Source organism: Oncorhynchus clarkii, chromosome 25 (assembly GCF_045791955.1).
Source record: "Oncorhynchus clarkii lewisi isolate Uvic-CL-2024 chromosome 25, UVic_Ocla_1.0, whole genome shotgun sequence".
NCBI lineage: Eukaryota > Metazoa > Chordata > Actinopteri > Salmoniformes > Salmonidae > Oncorhynchus > Oncorhynchus clarkii.
The window spans coordinates 46,946,439-46,965,618 of record NC_092171.1 but is presented as its reverse complement, the minus strand read 5'-3'; the positions used below and the strand labels follow the sequence as shown (position 1 = coordinate 46,965,618).

The window sequence follows — 19,180 nt, the reverse complement described above, 5'->3', positions numbered from 1 at the left end:
TTAAGGATGGCGGCTACAGTAGACATCTCAGATAGGGGGGAGTGATCTCTCTGGGAAGAAGAAGGGCGGAGGTGTATGTCTCATGATTAACGACTCATGGTGTAATCGTAACAACATACAGGAACTCAAGTCCTTTTGTTCACCTGACCTATAATTCTCACAATCAAATTGTATTTTTATTTATTTATTTATTTAACCTTTATTTAACCAGGAAGGGCTCATTGAGATTTAAAATATCTGTATCAAGAGCGTCCTTGCCAAGATAGGCAGCACCAAGTCATTACAAAAATTACAGACAAACAACATGAAAAACTACAAGTAATCTAGTAAAAACCATAGAATTCACAAGAGAATAACAAAATCAAAAACAGCAAATTAAAAACATTGACAGGTCAGGGAATCAGTCTCAAGATCATTCATCAATGATTTAAAAATACCAATCGAGACAAGTTCTTCTAGTTTAAAAGTATTTTTTAAGGCGTTCCAAAACGATGGCGGAGAGTACATAAAAGCCCTTTTACCAAATTCAGTTCGGACATTTGGAACAGTTAGCAGGATAAAGTCCAGCGAACGAAGAGAGTACCCACATTTCTGAACAATAAAACTGGCCAAATAAAAAGGTAGTAAACCCAAAATGGCTTTGTAAATAAAAGTATACCAGTGACTGAGCCTACGAGTGACTAGAGAAGGCCAGCCAACCCTGGTATACAAAGTGCAGTGATGCGTAACGGTTTTGCAGTTTAAAATAAATCTCAAAGTGCCATGGTAAAGAGTGTCAATTGATCTCAAACACTGAGCGGAAGCATTCATATATAAAATATCCCCATAGTCTAGTAAAGGCATAAATGTAGCTGATACTAGCCTCCTTCTGGCTTCAAAAGAAAAACAGGCCTTATTCCTAAAATAAAATCCCAATTTCAGCTTCAATTATTTTGTAAGTTGCTGAATATTCAATTTGAAAGAGAGGCCGTCATCAATTAAAATTCCAAGATATTTATTCCAACCTCAATATCCTTGCCCTGACAGGTAGTAATAGCTGAAAGGTTCAGAGGTCTATTTCTTGCTTTAGAAGACACCATTAGTTTAGTTTTGTCAGTATTGAGGATAAGCTCAATTGACACAAGGTATGTTGAATAGTATAAAAAGCAGTTCACAAGTTCTGGAAAGCTTTTGTAAGAGACGAGGCACAACAGTAAATATCATCAGCATAAAAATTAAGTTGCGCATTTTTGAAATTTTTGTCTTAATCATTTATATAAATAGTGAATAAGAGAGGACCAAGTACAGAGCCTTGGGGCACAAGACAGACAATTTAACAGACATGAGCCCATCAAATTGAGTGCACTGAGTTCTATCAGACAGATGGTTAGCAAACCATGCAACTGCATGCTCTGAAAGACCTACACTCGACAATCTCTGCCTTAGTATAGCATGATCAACTGTATCAAAAGCCTTAGAGAGATCAATAAAAAGTGAGACACTGCTGTTTTTTGTCAAGGGCTTCAGTGATATCATTTAAAACCTTCATGGCTGCTGAAATTGTGCTATGCTTCTTCCTGAAACCCGATTGGTACATTGATAAAATATAGTTAGTAAATAAAAACTATTTTAGCTGTTCACTCATAAGGGTTTCAAGTATTTTCACCAGGGGTGACAGCTTTGAGATTGGCCTATAATTATTTAAAAGAGTTGGATCTCCCCCTTTTAAAAGTGGCGGGACAAATGCTGATTTCCAGATCTTTGGAATTTCATTACATTCCAGGGTTAGATTGAACAGATATGTAAGTGGTTCAGCTATGACATCAGCTGCCAGATTTAAAAAGCAGGGATCAAAAAGATCAGGACCTGCAGGCTTTCTCTGATCTAAGGATTTCAGGGCTTTATGTACCACCTGCACTGAGAATGGCAAAAAGCTAAAAGTTTGACCAGCTCTCACTGGTTCATCCACACAGGGTTGTGCAGAGACAGAGGACACTGAATCAAACAGCCTACCAGATGATACAAAGTGCTCATTGAAACAATTCAGCATTTCAGTTTTGTCATATACAGCAACAGAGTCCTTCAAAACACATGACGGTAATTCATTAACATTACTGTTACCAGACATAGACTTAATAGCCTTCTAAAACTTTCTAGGGTCATTCAGGTTATCAGTGGTAACAGACATAATATATTCAGACTTGGCCTTCCTGAGAAGAAAAGAACACGACCATATTATCTACCAAGATAATTCTCATTGGTTATTGTCACAGCCGTGTATATTTCCCCCCTCAAGCCGATACCACGGCGGCCCTCAAGGATCTGACCCAGATGTTTTTTTGGGGTCAAGTTTCAGGAGCACCTTTAGCACCTCAGACTCAGTGACTGCCTGCAGGAAGAAACAATTTAGTGGGGCAGGGGAAAAAGAGGGAGGAGCATCGGGGATAGTCGCATTAGAAGGGGTGGGAGATGAGGAAATGTTGGACGGGCAAGGGGACATGGCTGAGTCAAATAGGAATACTGACTTAATGAAGTTGTGATTAAAGAGCTCAGCCATGTGCTACTTGACAGTAACAACCACATCATCAACATTAAGGGACATGGGCAGCTGTGAGGAGGGTTTATTCTCCAGGTCTTTAACTGTTTTCCAGAACTTCTTGGGGTTAGACCCAAAGAGACAGAACTGCTCCTTAAAGTAACTAACTTTGGAGTGTTTCACGCCCTGATCTGTTTCACATATCCTTGTGCTTGTCTCCACCCCCCTCCAGGTGTCGCCCATCTTCCCCATTATCCCCTGGGCACATATGTGTTTTCTGTCTGTCTGTGCCGGTTAGTTGTGTTCGTTCAAACCTACCAGCGTTTTTCCTTGACCTGTCTTTGCTATAGTCCTTGTTTTGACTTTTCCTGCCTGACCTGACCCTAACCCCTGCCTGCCTTGACCTGTCGTTTGCCTTCCTAAGAATAAACTTTAGTTTCTTCAACACTGTCGGCACCTGGGTCATACCTTAAAACATGATAGTATGAAATGGCCATGACTGACCCAGCAGACTTGGACCAGCTCTGCAACGCCATTTCCTCCCAAGGAGCCACCATTGGAAGGCATGAGGAGTTCTCTTCACGGTCTGATGGAAGGGTTCCAGGCCGTGGCCGAACGTCACGACCTAGCATTGGGCACATTGCAGGAGTAATTCCGTGGGCTGTCTACTAGGCAGCCTACCACGACGGTAACCTCCTAGCCACTCCGTAACCCGGCTGGTAGCAGCACAGTCAACCCAGTTTCCAGTGAACCCCATTTACCTCCCCCGGAGCACTTTGATGGAGAGTTGGGCACCTGTCGGGTGTTTCTCGCTCAGTGTTCCCTCGTCAGGGAGGTGCAGCATTCCTCCTTCCCCTCAGACCTCTCTAAGATAGCGTACCTCATCACGCTGATGTCCGGGAGGGCCTTCGCCTGGGCTACGGCCATTTGCTTCAGTCTGGAGGGTTTCATGGCGGAAGTGAAAAAAGTTTTTGCAGCTCCGGTGTCCGGGAGAGAGGCTGCCAGGAGGTTACTCCAGCTTCAGCCGGACTCCCTCAGTGTGGCAGACTATGAACCCAGAAGTTACTCCAGCAGGACTCCCTCAGTGTGACAGACTATGAACTCAGAAGTTACTCCAGCTTCAGCAGGACTCCCTCAGTGTGGCAGACTATGAACCCAGAAGTTACTCCAGCTTCAGCAGGACTCCCTCGGTGTGGCAGACTATGAACCCGGAAGTTACTCCAGCTTCAGCAGGACTCCCTCAGTGTGGCAGACTATGCAGTGGATTTCCGCACGCTAGCAGAGGAGGGTGCATGGAACCCAGAAGCGCTGTTCTACACGTTCCTGCACGGATTATCGGAGGAAGTAAAGGACGAGCTTGCAGCCCGGGAACTGCCAACAGATCTCGACTCACTCATCACCTTATCCATCCGTATCAATGGACGGCTACAGGAACTTAGGAGGGAGAAGAAGTTTGATTTCAGTCCCAATCGCTCACTCAAGGACTCCGGAAGTCCCAGAGAGGAACCGAGCTTACCCAATTTCCTTAAACTATCAGTGGCCTTTTGAATTTCACCTATAGTTTTCCTTCTGTAAAGTAGAGATGGGTATTTGACTAGGTATGGTAACATTCTACATTTCTGCCTTACACAGACAATGATTTAACATAAATCAGACATGAATTATTAACCAAATCAGTTTATTATGCATGAAGGAATCCCTTGCCTCGGTCTCTCTCTGCAGACACATACCCAACATTAAATACATGACTTGGCAGGAATTCAGCATAGTTCATCATTGTTGCACATGCTTTAATAAAATGATAGATATATTTACAAGCGACTTCTTTCCCAAATTTGAACATACCCCGATCCCACCCCACAGCACTTTCAATGTTCCTTTTGAAATTCACCCACATTTAAAAAATAAAAATAAACATGGGGCTTTTGGCCAATACAACACAGAAATATATGGAATTCATCATTAACTACATAAATATGGCAGTAACACAGAGGTCTATATATATATACATACAAGGTTGTGATGTGGGGAGTCTCTCTCAGACCAGAGCATGCCTTCATCTGATACCTCTAAAGCAGACTGCTCTTCAGAACACCTCAAAGATAAAGATCTAATAAACAGGAAGGGTACAATAGTTTTACAAATCTCCCACTTATTTTTATTTTATTTTAGACTGGTCAGGATTTTAGTAGTATAAAACAAAATAAGGCACAATTAATACTTTGACCATTTCATGTCCTGGGGATTGCACAGACATCTAGTAGTGTGGCTTGGAAATGGTTGATTGATTAGAACTGTCTGTCAGCTGACCTTCCCTTTGTATTACCCAATCAATCAATCTGAGTGATTCTAAATATGTTACTACCCCCCCCCCCCCCACAAATAGAATCACACACAAATAGAATCACATGGAACCCCACAAACAGAACGACATGTTGACAGAGAGAACCTAGTAGTGTACACACTACCAACACAGGACACATATAACTCCCCTCCCATTGCCTTTAGTTAGGCCACAGCACTGCCTTTTCAATTGGGGAAAGTTAAACAAATGTTTTTTTCTTCAACAAAAGTCCCACAGGCAATCGATTAATTGATTGATAAGGTTCAAATCGAATGCTAAAGCAGTTGAGAGGGAGAAGAACAAAACTAAAAGCTCTCCCTTTCCACGCAGTCTTCTCTGACCATCACAACCTCTCAGCTTGACAACCACTCTGCTTCTGTTTACATGAAGAGAACCGTGACATCACAAGGAAAATTCTAGCATTCTAGCAATGTTTTGTTTCTTTTCCTTTTTCAGATATTCTAACAGCACAAAACCCAGTTAATGTCCTTCAAATCCCCCTGAAACAGTTTGTCAACATTGGTTTCTGTTGGTGGTGATCTGTATGATGGAGGAGTCAGTTCAGAGCCCGCCCACTGGACCATCCAATCAGAGGAGGATGAATGGCTGGGGAGGGAAGGCGGGGGAGAGAGGGGGGCAGGGGAGGGGCAGGCGGGCGCTGGCAGCTGTTTGGGTCCTGGCTTTGGTTGGTGGTGTGAACAGAACAGAGCAGGGCAACAGTTCAGTCATGTTTCAGGTGGTCCTTGATGTCCTCTTCATCCGTGTATTCTGAAGGCTCATCCCCGGGCTTTAATAGCCGACCAACATAATCATATTTTTCTGTAATGCGAGATCACAGGGGTCAAATCAAACTGCACTCTGAATTCTCATCTTCAATGGGCTTCAATATAGCCATACATATACATCTTTATAGCCTACATATCTTCATATCCAAACATACAGTACCAGTCAAAAGTTTGGATGCACCTACTCATTCAAGGGTTTTTCTTTATTTTTTCTATTTTCAACATTGTAGAATAATAGTGAAGACATCAAACTATGAAATAAGACATGGAATCATGTAGTAACCACAAACATGGCATTCTTGGCATTCTCTCAACCAGCTTTACTTGGATTGCTTTTCCAACAGTCTTGAAGGAGTTCCCATATATGCTGAGCACTTGTTGGCTGATTTTCCTTCACTCTGCGGTCCAACTCATCCCAAACCATTTCAATTGGGTTGAGGTTGGCCGATTGTGGAGGCCGGGTCATCTGATGCAGCACTCCATCACTCTCCTTCTTAGTCAATTAGCCCTTACACAGCCTGGAGTAGTGGTGTTTTTTTTCCATGCTAAAAAACAAATGATAGTCCCACTAAGCACAAACCAGATGGGATGGCGTATCGCTGCAGAATGCTGTGGTAGCCATACTGGTTAAGTGTGCCTTGAATTCTAAATAAATCAGTGTCACCAACAAAGCACTCTCATACCACCTCCTCCGTGCTTCACGGTGGAATTCACACATGCGGAGATCATCATTGACTGACCTTCATGTCTTAAAGTAATGATGGACTGTCGTTTCTCTTTACTTATTTGAGCTGTTCTTGACATAATATGGACTTGGTCTTTTACCCAATAGGGCTATCTTATATATACCACCCCTACCTTGTCACAACACAACTGATTGGCTCAAACACATTAAGAAGGAAAGAAATTCCACAAATTAACTTTTAACAAGGCACACCTGTTAATTGAAATACATTCCAGGTGACTATCTCATGAAGCTGGTTGAGAGAATGGCAAGAGTGTGCAAAACTGTCATCAAGGCAAAGGGTGGCTACTTTGAAGAATCTCAAATATAAAATAGATTTTGAATTGTATAACACTTTTCTGGTTACTACATGATTCCATGTGTTATTTAATAGTTTTGTCTTCACTATTATTCTACAATCTAAAAAATAAAGACAGACCCTCGAATGAGTAGGTGTCCAAACTTTTGACTGGTACTGTATGTTTCATATCTTTTATAACATACCCATGAACTGCATCTCCCACTCTCTGACTGACTCCATCTGAACAGCGTTGAGGTCTGACAGGTCATCATAGTCCTCCCTCAAGGCATCTTTCTCCAAACAGAACGTGGCCAGACCCCTCGATGCATCCCGGCCCGCAAAGATACCATAAGGACCGTCTGTAGGGAGAGACAGTATATTAAACAGAATATATACCTACTGAATTTAACTACGGATCAGTTCTATAAGGACCGTCTGTAGGGAGAGAGACAGTTCAGTAAACAGAATCTACACCTACTGCATCTAACTGTATGGTTCAGTTCTAGAAAGACCGTCTGTAGGGAGAAGCAGTGCAGTAAACAGAATATGGTTCTATTAAAGAAATGACACGAGGCGACCCACGTGACTCCACGGAGGCGGCGACCCACGTGACTCCACGGAGGCGATGACGAACCACGTGACTCCACGGAGGCGATGACGAACCACGTGACTCCACGGCAGTGACGAACCACGCGACTCCACGGAGGCGACCCACGACCCACGTGACTCCACGGAGGCGACCCACGTGACTCCACGGCAGTGACGAACCACGCGACTCCACGGAGGCGACCCACGTGACTCCACGGAGGTGGCGGCGGCCCACGTGACTCCACGGAGGCGGCGGCGACCCACGTGACTCCACGGAGGCGGCCCACGTGACTCCACGGAGGCGGCGGCGACCCACGTGACTCCACGGAGGCGGCCCACGTGACTCCACGGCAGTGACGAACCACGCGACTCCACGGAGGCGGCCCACGACCCACGTGACTCCACGGAGGCGGCGGCGGCCCACGTGACTCCGCGGAGGCGGCGGCGACCCACGTGACTCCACGGAGGCGGCGGTGACTCCACGGAGGCGACCCACGTGACTCCACGGAGGCGGCGGCGACCCACGTGACTCCACGGAGGCGGCGGCGACCCACGTGACTCCACGGAGGCGGCAACCCACGTGGCTAGAAACGCTGGTTACAAGAGGTTAGCTAAAAAAAAAAAGCAAGTTTATTAGTTTTCAAAAACACGCTATTTGCATGCGCAACGTCCCACATGCTTCCTCGTCAATTTGCTACGCCCCCACTAGAGAGCTAAAGTTAGCTAGACTAGCTAGTCTAACTAAAACTGCTGGGGGAAAACTCAGTGATGGAGCCTTCTGGAAAGGGGATCGAGACCACTGCCACATAGTAACAACCAATTTAGGGATTGAATTTAAATAGTAGCATTTCAAGCCTTTGTGCGAGGGGAGGATGTATTGGCGGACTTGCCAAAAGCCTCCTTGACCAGTTAGCTAGCTAGTTTTAATCTTCAAGAGGCTAGGTAAAAAGCCTCAGGGTGGCTTTCGCAACCCTGTTAAAGTCTATGGTCGACCAAATCCGCGATGCAACAGCCCTGGGTCTCAGATTGGATGGTTGTGGAGAAAGACAAGAACACTATATGGGAGGGTGCATGAGACCTTGTCTTCGGAAGTCCGAAGAGCTGGTTGGGGAAGACAGGGATGTGAGAGATGTGTTGACCTCAGTCCTATACAGCTCCAAAATCATCTGAATCGTTGTGGATGAAGTTCATATGACCTACATATGGTATGAACAATGACCTAGAACTGTACCTCAACAATATAGAATGGCACAGTGATGGACACATGTCATGTCAGAATGGAAATTATAGTGATGACACACCAATGACAGCAGATTGGAAGTAATTTACAAATGTAAATGAGTAAGTAGTGTGTGTGAATGATAGGCCTATAAGACATTAAGTAGACTAAATACAGTGATGGACCATTAGGTAGACTAAATACAGTGATGGACCATTAGGTAGACTAAATACAGTGATGGACCATTAGGTAGACTAAATACAGTGATGGACCATTAAGTAGACTAAATACAGTGATGGACCATTAAGTAGACTAAATGCAGTGATGGACCATTAAGTAGACTAAATACAGTGATGGACCATTAGGTAGACTAAATACAGTGATGGACCATTAGGTAGACTAAATACAGTGATGGACCATTAAGTAGAATAATACAGTGATGGACCATTAAGTAGACTAAATACAGTGATGGACCATTAAGTAGACTAAATACAGTGATGGACCATTAGGTAGACTAAATACAGTGATGGACCATTAAGTAGAATAATACAGTGATGGACCATTAAGTAGACTAAATACAGTGATGGACCATTAAGTAGACTAAATACAGTGATGGACCATTAAGTAGACTAAATACAGTGATGGACCATTAGGTAGACTAAATACAGTGATGGACCATTAAGTAGACTAAATACAGTGATGGACCATTAAGTAGACTAAATACAGTGATGGACCATTAGGTAGACTAAATACAGTGATGGACCATTAAGTAGAATAATACAGTGATGGACCATTAAGTAGACTAAATACAGTGATGGACCATTAGGTAGACTAAATACAGTGATGGACCATTAGGTAGACTAAATACAGTGATGGACCATTAAGTAGAATAATACAGTGATGGACCATTAAGTAGACTAAATACAGTGATGGACCATTAAGTAGACTAAATACAGTGATGGACCATTAGGTAGACTAAATACAGTGATGGACCATTAAGTAGACTAAATACAGTGATGGACCATTAGGTAGACTAAATACAGTGATGGACCATTAAGTAGACTAAATACAGTGATGGACCATTAGGTAGACTAAATACAGTGATGGACCATTAGGTAGACTAAATACAGTGATGGACCATTAAGTAGACTAAATACAGTGATGGACCATTAGGTAGACTAAATACAGTGATGGACCATTAGGTAGACTAAATACAGTGATGGACCATTAAGTAGACTAAATACAGTGATGGACCATTAAGTAGACTAAATACAGTGATGGACCATTAAGTAGACTAAATACAGTGATGGACCATTAGGTAGACTAAATACAGTGATGGACCATTAGGTAGACTAAATACAGTGATGGACCATTAAGTAGAATAATACAGTGATGGACCATTAAGTAGACTAAATACAGTGATGGACCATTAAGTAGACTAAATACAGTGATGGACCATTAAGTAGACTAAATACAGTGATAGAAGTGCAACATAAAACCCTTGAATTAGTAGGTGTCCAAACTTTTGACTGGTACTGTATATAAATCAAATAGCCTAGTACACAAACCAAAACATTTAAAATGTTCAAATCAAAAGGCTATTGCACAGAAAACGTGGACCCTAACCAAACTTCAGAACCACTGGACAGCAACATAATAAACTAAAGCATTGATCATTGGGAACGAGATCAGAATAACTGCTTGATCCATAACTGTAATAATTCAAGAAGGTAGCATAGCCTATGAAACTAACTCTGTTCAAATCAAAAGTCCTGATTAATATGACATTAGTAACGCAGCCACATCCCCGTTCCCCGGTGCCGACACATTCAGAAATCAAAATATCATTTTCAAAGATGCAATATTCATGAACATTTTAAGGAGAACAAAAACTACTTAGCCTACATTTGAACACCACCACAGTAGCTTTGGGTATCTTCCCAGTTAAGTAGCCTAGTTTTGTTGTTGGCTACTTGAAGAGAGCTAGAGCCAATCACTCGCAGCCCACCTCTTCCAATATATTGTGGGAAAGTGCATCTAATCCTACTAGATGAAGAGCGGAGATAAGTACAACATCCTGGCATTTAAACCATACTAGATGAAATGTTGCATACTTATAAAACATTTATTTTGGCATACTGAGAATGTGTCATGCGCAATTGCGTTGTTTCCCGCTATTGGTTGATCCTCCCCATATCTGATCCATCAGCTGTTGTCATACACATTTAGGCTTTGGCATCAGGCATTTAAAGTATACTTGATTTTTAAAATGTCACATTTAAACAAAATTGTTTTGCATACTCTAACAACCTACTATTTAGAACGCAAGTATGGGTATTCGGACACAGCCAGAGAGAGTGATAAGAATATGGGAATGGGAATGTCTAGGTGTTCTTCAAGTACTGCAAGAAGTAGTGCCAGAGGTGGTTTGACTTAACATCAGAAGCTCCTGTAGGTGTCTGTGGCGATGTCTGCCCACTTGCCCTTCAGCACAGGCATCATGACCCCCAGCACGGCCTGTACATTGAAACACCCCTCTCTCGCTCTTCTCTCCACTTGTCCTGCTGTAGGACACAGAGAATATGAAGGTAGTATCTGCAAGAGGATGTTGTGGGACCCAAGCCAGCCGCCACTGACATTTTATTTATTTATTTATTTTACCTTTATTTATTTGCCTTTACTAGGCTAGTCAGTTAAGAACAAATTCTTATTTTCAATGACGGCCTAGGAACAGTGGGTTAACTGCCTGTTCAGGGGCAGAACGACAGATTTGTACCTTGTCAGCTCGGGGATTTGAACTTGCAACCTTCCGGTTACTAGTCCAACGCTCTAACCACTAGGCTACCCTGCCGCCCCGGCACACATAATAGGTGTGCCACAAATGGCTTGGCTGGCTAGGCTACCTAGACCTTTTCATTCCATTATTGACTGAAATTAACCTAACATAGTGACGACATATAACATATTGAATTTGGCCTTTACTACAATAGCCCATAGAAACTAATTGAACAACACATTCAGAAATGGCAAAAAAAAGAGTCAAAAAATAAGGTTAAGTGTCTGTCCTATATATAGGAGATTAGAAAGCTCAGGAAATATGTGTTTTCTGGACACAATTAACCCCTTATTTTTGCTGGCACAAAACTACTTCCATTAGTTTGTGTGGGTTACCCTCATACAGGTCCCGTGACACTTGTAAAGCTAAACAGAGAACAACATGTTCGTCAGAGTCTCCCCTTTCCATAGAGTGGTCACAATAGTTTGTCGGTCAAACCACTCAGATGAAACAGACATTTTTGTGAGAAGACCGATTTCCGGGATGTCTCTTGGTCTGACAAACACCGCTTTAGCTCTGCTACCTTTCACCACAGATGTGGAAGGCCGACATTGGCGGATGGGGTGGATTGACACGCAGCCCATGAAGATCTCTAGTTTAAACTGATGGATTTTTTTTTTTAAATGTTACTTAGATTGACGCATGGGTGCGTCAATAGACTCAAGGATTAATTGATGGAAATACTAGTCCATGACATGTGACCGTCACGCTTATCGGTCTATAGGTTAATTTGCATAATATAGTGGAATTAACTTGGCGTGTGTGTATTTTGATTAGTCTACATGATGAGTAACACATCACACAGCCTATTTTGAGCGGGATTTCTCCTGCAGCTACTCAGCTGGTTGCTGCTGGAGCCAATTTCCTTGTTTGAGCCCATTCATTGCACAACAATGCTAAACGTAATCGTGTGTTAAAAACAGTTTTGGTGCACAATTAAAAGGAGCTACTCCTGCTATTTCTATTTGTCAACTGGTAGCCTAATTGAAGCGTGCCTCACATTCACGTGAATGCAATAGGCTATCAGCGCGTCCCCACCACTTTACAATGTGAGCTGGAGGCAGTATGCATTTCAAAAACATAGGCCTACTTAATTGTTTGAAACCTGAATGTTTTACTTCATATTACGAGGCATGTCTTGCCTTGCTTCAAAGTAGCCTATAGGCAAATCCCACCATGGAAACGTGGAGGTAGTTCCATTATAAACACTTAAAGTTTGGGGAAGCTTACAATTTATCCTACCATTTCTATCGATCTGTAGTTACAATTTTCAAATTAGCATTTTCGTGGAAGTTTCATTTCAATGATAACGTTATCATTTCTCAAAATCAGTGTCATGTGGTTAATCATAAAAATCAGAAGTAAAAAAAAATCCAAAAACTAAAAATCAACTAATGTGAGATTAGCCTCTGCCATTTAGACATATTGATACACTGTGATTCACTGGAGGCTAAAGATATGAGCGCATAAATACTGCTGAGCCATCATTCTGGAGAGACACACCATATCTTCACCACACACCCATCCCCATTCTGGAGACACACCATATCTTCACCACACCCCTCCCCATTCTGGAGAGACACACCATATCTTCACCACACCCCTCCCCATTCTGGAGAGACACACCATATCTTCACCACACCCCTCCCCATTCTGGAGAGACACACCATATCTTCACCACACCCCTCCCCATTCTGGAGAGACACACCATATCTTCACCACACCCCTCCCCATTCTGGAGAGACACACCATATCTTCACCACACCCCTCCCCATTCTGGAGAGACACACCATATCTTCACCACACCCCTCCCCATTCTGGAGAGACACACCATATCTTCACCACACCCCTCCCCATTCTGGAGAGACACACCATATCTTCACCACACCCCTCCCCATTCTGGAGAGACACACCATATCTTCACCACACCCCTCCCCATTCTGGAGAGACACACCATATCTTCACCACACCCCTCCCCATTCTGGAGAGACACACCATATCTTCACCACACCCCTCCCCATTCTGGAGAGACACACCATATCTTCACCACACCCCTCCCCATTCTGGAGAGACACACCATATCTTCACCACACCCCTCCCCATTCTGGAGAGACACACCATATCTTCACCACACCCCTCCCCATTCTGGAGAGACACACCATATCTTCACCACACCCCTCCCCATTCTGGAGAGACACACCATATCTTCACCACACCCCTCCCCATTCTGGAGAGACACACCATATCTTCACCACACCCCTCCCCATTCTGGAGAGACACACCATATCTTCACCACACCCCTCCCCATTCTGGAGAGACACACCATATCTTCACCACAACCCTCCCCATTCTGGAGAGACACACCATATCTTCACCACAACCCTCCCCATTCCGGAGAGACACCATATGCGCTGTTTAGAATGGAGCTTTGCCTCAAATCGCATTCATTACGAATCGCTTCATTACAGGAGTTGCATGTTCTGTTAAGATAAATTACTATACTCTGATTTCTGATTTCATACTCTGATGTGATTTCTGTCATTCTGAGCACCATGGGTGGACACCCTAATGGGTTACTCTGAGCACCATGGGTGGACACCCTAATGGGTTACACAACCAATGCATAGGGGTCCGGTAAATTTCTCAAATGGCTGGTAAATTAAAATCTTCCCGGTCACATTGTCCGGCACCACATTTTCCTAAAGGAAACCCTGCTAGGGTCTCAAGTTGGAAAAACTCATAGCCCACTGTGAGTGTATTACACTACATTTTCCTAAAGGAAACCCTGCTAGGGTCTCAAGTTGGAAAAACTCATAGCCCACTGTGAGTGTATATTATGTTATGGTTGGAAAACTGTCCCATGGACATCAAAAAAAATATGTTCACTATTTACAGGAGTTGAACTATCCATAATCATGCTACTATGAACAAGAATTGTCCCACTGCACCAGGCTAGAGGGATGAAAGACAGCACACTCTACAGCACATCATGGAGGGCCGGTCTGCGTAACCACATCCATAAACCCCCCACTGTGAGTAAAACATTTTAGTGGTCCCCTCTTGATACCGGAGCTACATTTTTGATTTGTGCAATTCTAAGATGTTTGCAGTTTTCAATATGATATGAGTGAGGCTAACTAACAAAATTAATAGATATTTTTGGGTCAGACAAATCTATTCAGGTTTAGGGTACTTCACGTTCATGCATTGCAAAATTAGGGGGCAGGGAGGAAACATGCCATAAGTGAACATGGGTAGTACAGTAGTAGCTAGCTAGAATGCATGGGTGATTCACATCATTGACTTACTATATACACAGAAGACATCCAAGAAGAAACATGAATAACTTCAGTGGAGTAAGGAAAAATTCAGCCTATAATTAGCTAACTAGTTCATTTATAACTAAAACATACATAAGGCTAGCTAGCCGATTTCAAGTTGATAGCAAACAAGCTAAAGTTTATTAGCTGGCTGGCTTTCTATAGGCTGATCAATGCAAGTTAAAGTTAGTTGCTACTTGCTAGCCACACGATCGTAATGTATAACAGGTTGCAGTTGTCTAATATGTCCCCCATTTTTGTGTAGAAAATGTGAGTGATGATTTATGCACCCAATTCATGATGTTAGCTATAAATAATAGAACATGATTCATTCAATTCAAAACGGGGATATCCAACCACCATATGGTCTTGAAGTCTGAGGGCACATTATCGTTGCTGCATGCCGACATGGACGTAGAGAAGCTGGTGTTAGCAAGACTAGCACAGGACAGATAGAGCACCAAACACTTGTCATATCCTCAGAAAGAATCATAACTACTCGGCCTCTGACCACCAGGCACTATAGAGGGTAGTGCGAGCGGCCCAGTACATCACTGGGGCCAAGCTTCTTGCCATCCAGGACCTCTATACCAGGCAGTGTCAGGGGAAGGCTCTAAATATTGTCAAAGACTCCAGCCACCCAAGTCATAGACTGTTCTCTCTGCTACCGCACGGCAAGCGGTACCAGAGCGTCAAGTCTAGGTCCAAAAGGCTTCTTAACAGCTTCTACCCCAAGCAATAAGACTCCTGAACAGCTAATCAGACGGCTACCCAGACTATTTGCACTGTACACCCCACTCCCTATTTTACTCTGATGCTACTCTGTTTATTATCTATGCATATGTACCCGATGTGAAATGGCTAGGTAGCTAGCGGGGGTGCGCGCTAATAGCGTTTAAAATCGGCGACGTCACTCGCTCTGAGACCTTGAAGTAGTTGTTCCCCTTGCTCTGCAGGTTTTGTGGAGCGATAGGTAACGATGCTTCGAGGGTGACTTGTCAATGTGTGCAGAGGGTCCCTGGTTCGGGGCGAGGGACAGAAGCTATACTGTTATATTGATGCTGTTGACCCAGATCACTGGTTGCTATGGGAAAAGGAGGAGGGCAAAAGGCGGGTGAGTGTAACCGATGTGAAATGGCTAGCTAGTTAGCGGTGGTGCTCGCTAATAGCGTTTCAATCAGTGACATCACTCACTGAGACCTTGAAGTAGTTGTTCCCCTTGCTCTGCAAGTTTTGTGGAGCGATGGGTAAACGATGCTTCGTGGGTGTCAGTTGTTGATGTGTGCAGAGGGTCCCTGGTTCAAGCCCAGGTAGGGGTGAGGAGAGGGACGGAATCTATACAGTTACACAGTCACTTTAACTCTACCTTCATGTACATATAACCTCAATTACCTCGACTAACCAGTGCCCCCGCACATTGACTCTGTACCGTTACCCCCTGTATAAAGCCTCACTTTTGTTATTTTTCTGCTGCTCTTTAATTATTTGTTATTTTTTACTTATCTATTTTTAACTTAACACTTATTTTTCTTAAAACTGCATTGTTGGTTAAAGGCTTGTTAGATACATTTTTGGTTAACTTTCCACTCCTACGAGACTAGCTAGCTAGATGGATGATGTAAATGGATTTATGATCATGATTACACAAGTGAGGTTGATGGGTGGGTCCGCCAGCCAAGTTAAAGGGTCCTTCAGTGGCCAACAGCATACCTACCTAGCTACGAGCCTAGCTAATGTTAGCTAGCAATCTTCTACAGCTGATCAACTAGGCCTAGCCCACAGCATTAATCCTCAGAATATGGCTCGTATAAGTCAACCTACAACGTTAGTTGTTAGTTAACTAGCTGTGTAACTTGATATGATCTCAAAACAGTTCTGATATTTAGCAGTAAGATAATTTAGCTAACTGGCAAAGTTGTTTGCTACCTAGCAACTATGCCTGGCTTTAAAAACGGACGTGGTTTAGCGCTAGCTAGCACAGGGGCTTGGTTTTTCCGCACGCCTTTGGGGATAACTAGTTAACGTTTGTTTTCGTGGTCCCCACTTCAGCTAACGCTGATCAGTCTGTCTAGCTAACAACCTAGTTTAGATGTAGCTACATAACAGGTAGGCTAGATAGCTAGTTAGCTAACCACCTTGTAAACAAGCGTGTCTAACGTTAACATACTGCTACAAACTAGAAGACACTGCTTGCACAGACAAACTAGCTATCTGGTTATCAAGCCATGTAAATGCAAAGTGCCAGATTAACTAACGTGCAAAATTAAATCACTAAAATAACTTGCTGTAACTGAGTTAGTTAGCTAGCCGAAGCTAGCTATTGCGCCCAAATAACCGATGCCATCATCATTTGTGTTGGTCTAGACTGGTGCCAGACACAGTAGCTAAGCTACAATGCCTAGCTAACTAGTGTGCTCTTTTCCATTCACGGATTCCTACCTCGACCATAAAACTTTTTGCCGGTGGTAACATCGAATACTTTCATATTGACTGCCATCATGATCCGGGGGTTTTGCAGTCCATCGTATTCCCCAAGTTGCTCCAAAGTGAAATCACGTCTTCTCATCTTCGGCAGAGACGAGGCCTCGCTTCCCTGGGCCGCGTCAGCACCAATCCGTTTACCCCATCGCCGATAAATAACATAGCAGATCGTAACCACTAAAACTAAAATACTTAAATTTAACAACATCCCGCCAAGACTGAACCCGTCTGACTCATCTGAAGTTCTCTGCCCGCCACTAGTATCAACAGCTCCAGTCGACCTGTCGCCATCGTCCGCCATACTGTCGATAGAGCCGAACACAAAGACCCGCCCACCTGGGGCTCCTCATCAGATATGATTGGCCTGCGTCAATCATTCAAGGAGCAGCACAATAACACCAGCAAGACAACAATGGGCTTTTTGTTGAAATGATAGCGAAAAGTTGTGTGTTTCTAGGCCAGAGATTAGTTGCACGGAGAAAGCAATGCGCAGTTTCTTAACGGCATAGCCATTTAGAGTAAGGATTAAGTTATTGTGAAATAATATAACAACAATAGCCCAGTTAGTGCCCATGGCCTTTAATAATGTGCATATGCTGAGAATCTTTCTCACGAACAATAATTCCTGGTCAATTAGCCTAATAATATGGGTCAATCGTAGCACAAACCAATTACTTTACTTTATACATCCACTAAAACATGGGATCGTTTCAAATCTGGTACTATTGGATACATGGTCTCTCCTATCATTGTTATGCGGATGACAACCATTTTTCTCCTTTCCCCGTCTGACACCCAGGTGGCCACACGCATCTCTGGGTGCCTGGCAAATATCTCAGCTTGGATGTTAGCCCACCACCTCAAGCTCAACCTTGGCAAGATGCTCTTCCTCACAGGTAAGGCCTGCCACTCAAAGACCTCTCCATCATGGTTGACAACTCCATGTTGTCCCCCTCCCAGAGTGCAAAGAACCTTGGCTGACCCTGGACAACAACATTACGTTTTCTGCAAACTTCAAAGCAGTGACTTGCTCCTGCAGGTTCATGCTCTACAGTCTACAACATACGTAGAGTACAACCAAAGATTATGGACATACTGATAAGATACACGTCTCCGCCCTAACAATGGGAGTAATTGTCCGCAAAGCGGCCCGGCGGGCTTTCTACTAGCTCCCACCTATCCTTTCTTTGGATTGGTGGATACATCTCATTATTGTCATCTATTTTTGAATATTCGATGAGGGTTGTTGACATCAACTTCCGGTATTCAATGGAGAGAAATGCTATGCTACTGTAACAGTATAGCTTCTGTCCCTCTCCTCGCCCATACCTGGGCTCGAACCAGGGACTCTCTGCACACATCGACAACAGCCACTCTCAAAGCATTGTTACCCATTGCTCTACAAAAGCCACAGCCCTTGTAGAGCAAGGGGATCAACTACTTCAAGGTCTCAGAGCGAGTGATTGAAACACTATTACCGTGCACCCCGCTAACTAGCTAGCCAATTCACATCGGTTCCACTACTAGCCTCATGACATGAATATACATAGCCATCTCGAGACAACTCCAATATAAAGTGTTTTTCCTCAAAGTTGCCCGGATGTCACGTGTCCTACTTATATCAGTACTCTCGTAACAACTTAAGCATTAGGAAACTTCTATTCGATCAAATAAACTCGTACATTTTTTGGAAGACCAAATTCGACATGCTCATCAAATCAAAACAAATGTTATTGGTCACATACACATGGTTAGCAGATGTTCATGCGAGTGTAGCGAAATGCTTGTGCTTCTAGTTCTGACCAGGCAACAACTACTGTATACACTCAAGTGTAAAGGAATGAATAAGCATATGTACATATAAATATATGGATTAGCGATGGCCGTGCGGCATAGGCAAGATGCAGTAGATGGTATAGAGTACAGTATTTACATATGAGATGAGTAATGTTGGGTATGTAAACATTATACATTATGTGGCATTGTTTAAAGTGACTAGTGATACATTTACTACAACCAATTTTTAATGATTAAAGTGGCTGGAGATTTGAGTCAGTATGTTGGCAG

The 19,180-nt window shown here is 43.3% G+C and overlaps 1 protein-coding gene across 1 annotated transcript; it reads right to left on the bottom strand.

Annotated features, from left to right (window-relative positions):
* Positions 1-4,176: 4,176 nt before the first annotated feature.
* On the bottom strand, positions 4,177-17,437 carry LOC139383489 (progesterone receptor membrane component 2). The gene is made up of 3 exons (XM_071128046.1): positions 17,072-17,437; positions 6,873-7,028; positions 4,177-5,678 (listed from the first exon to the last, which is right to left on the bottom strand). Exons 1-3 carry the CDS (start codon positions 17,412-17,414, stop codon positions 5,581-5,583), a joined length of 597 nt encoding a protein of 198 aa, XP_070984147.1. The 5' UTR covers positions 17,415-17,437; the 3' UTR covers positions 4,177-5,580.
* Between the last annotated feature and the right edge of the window lie 1,743 nt (positions 17,438-19,180).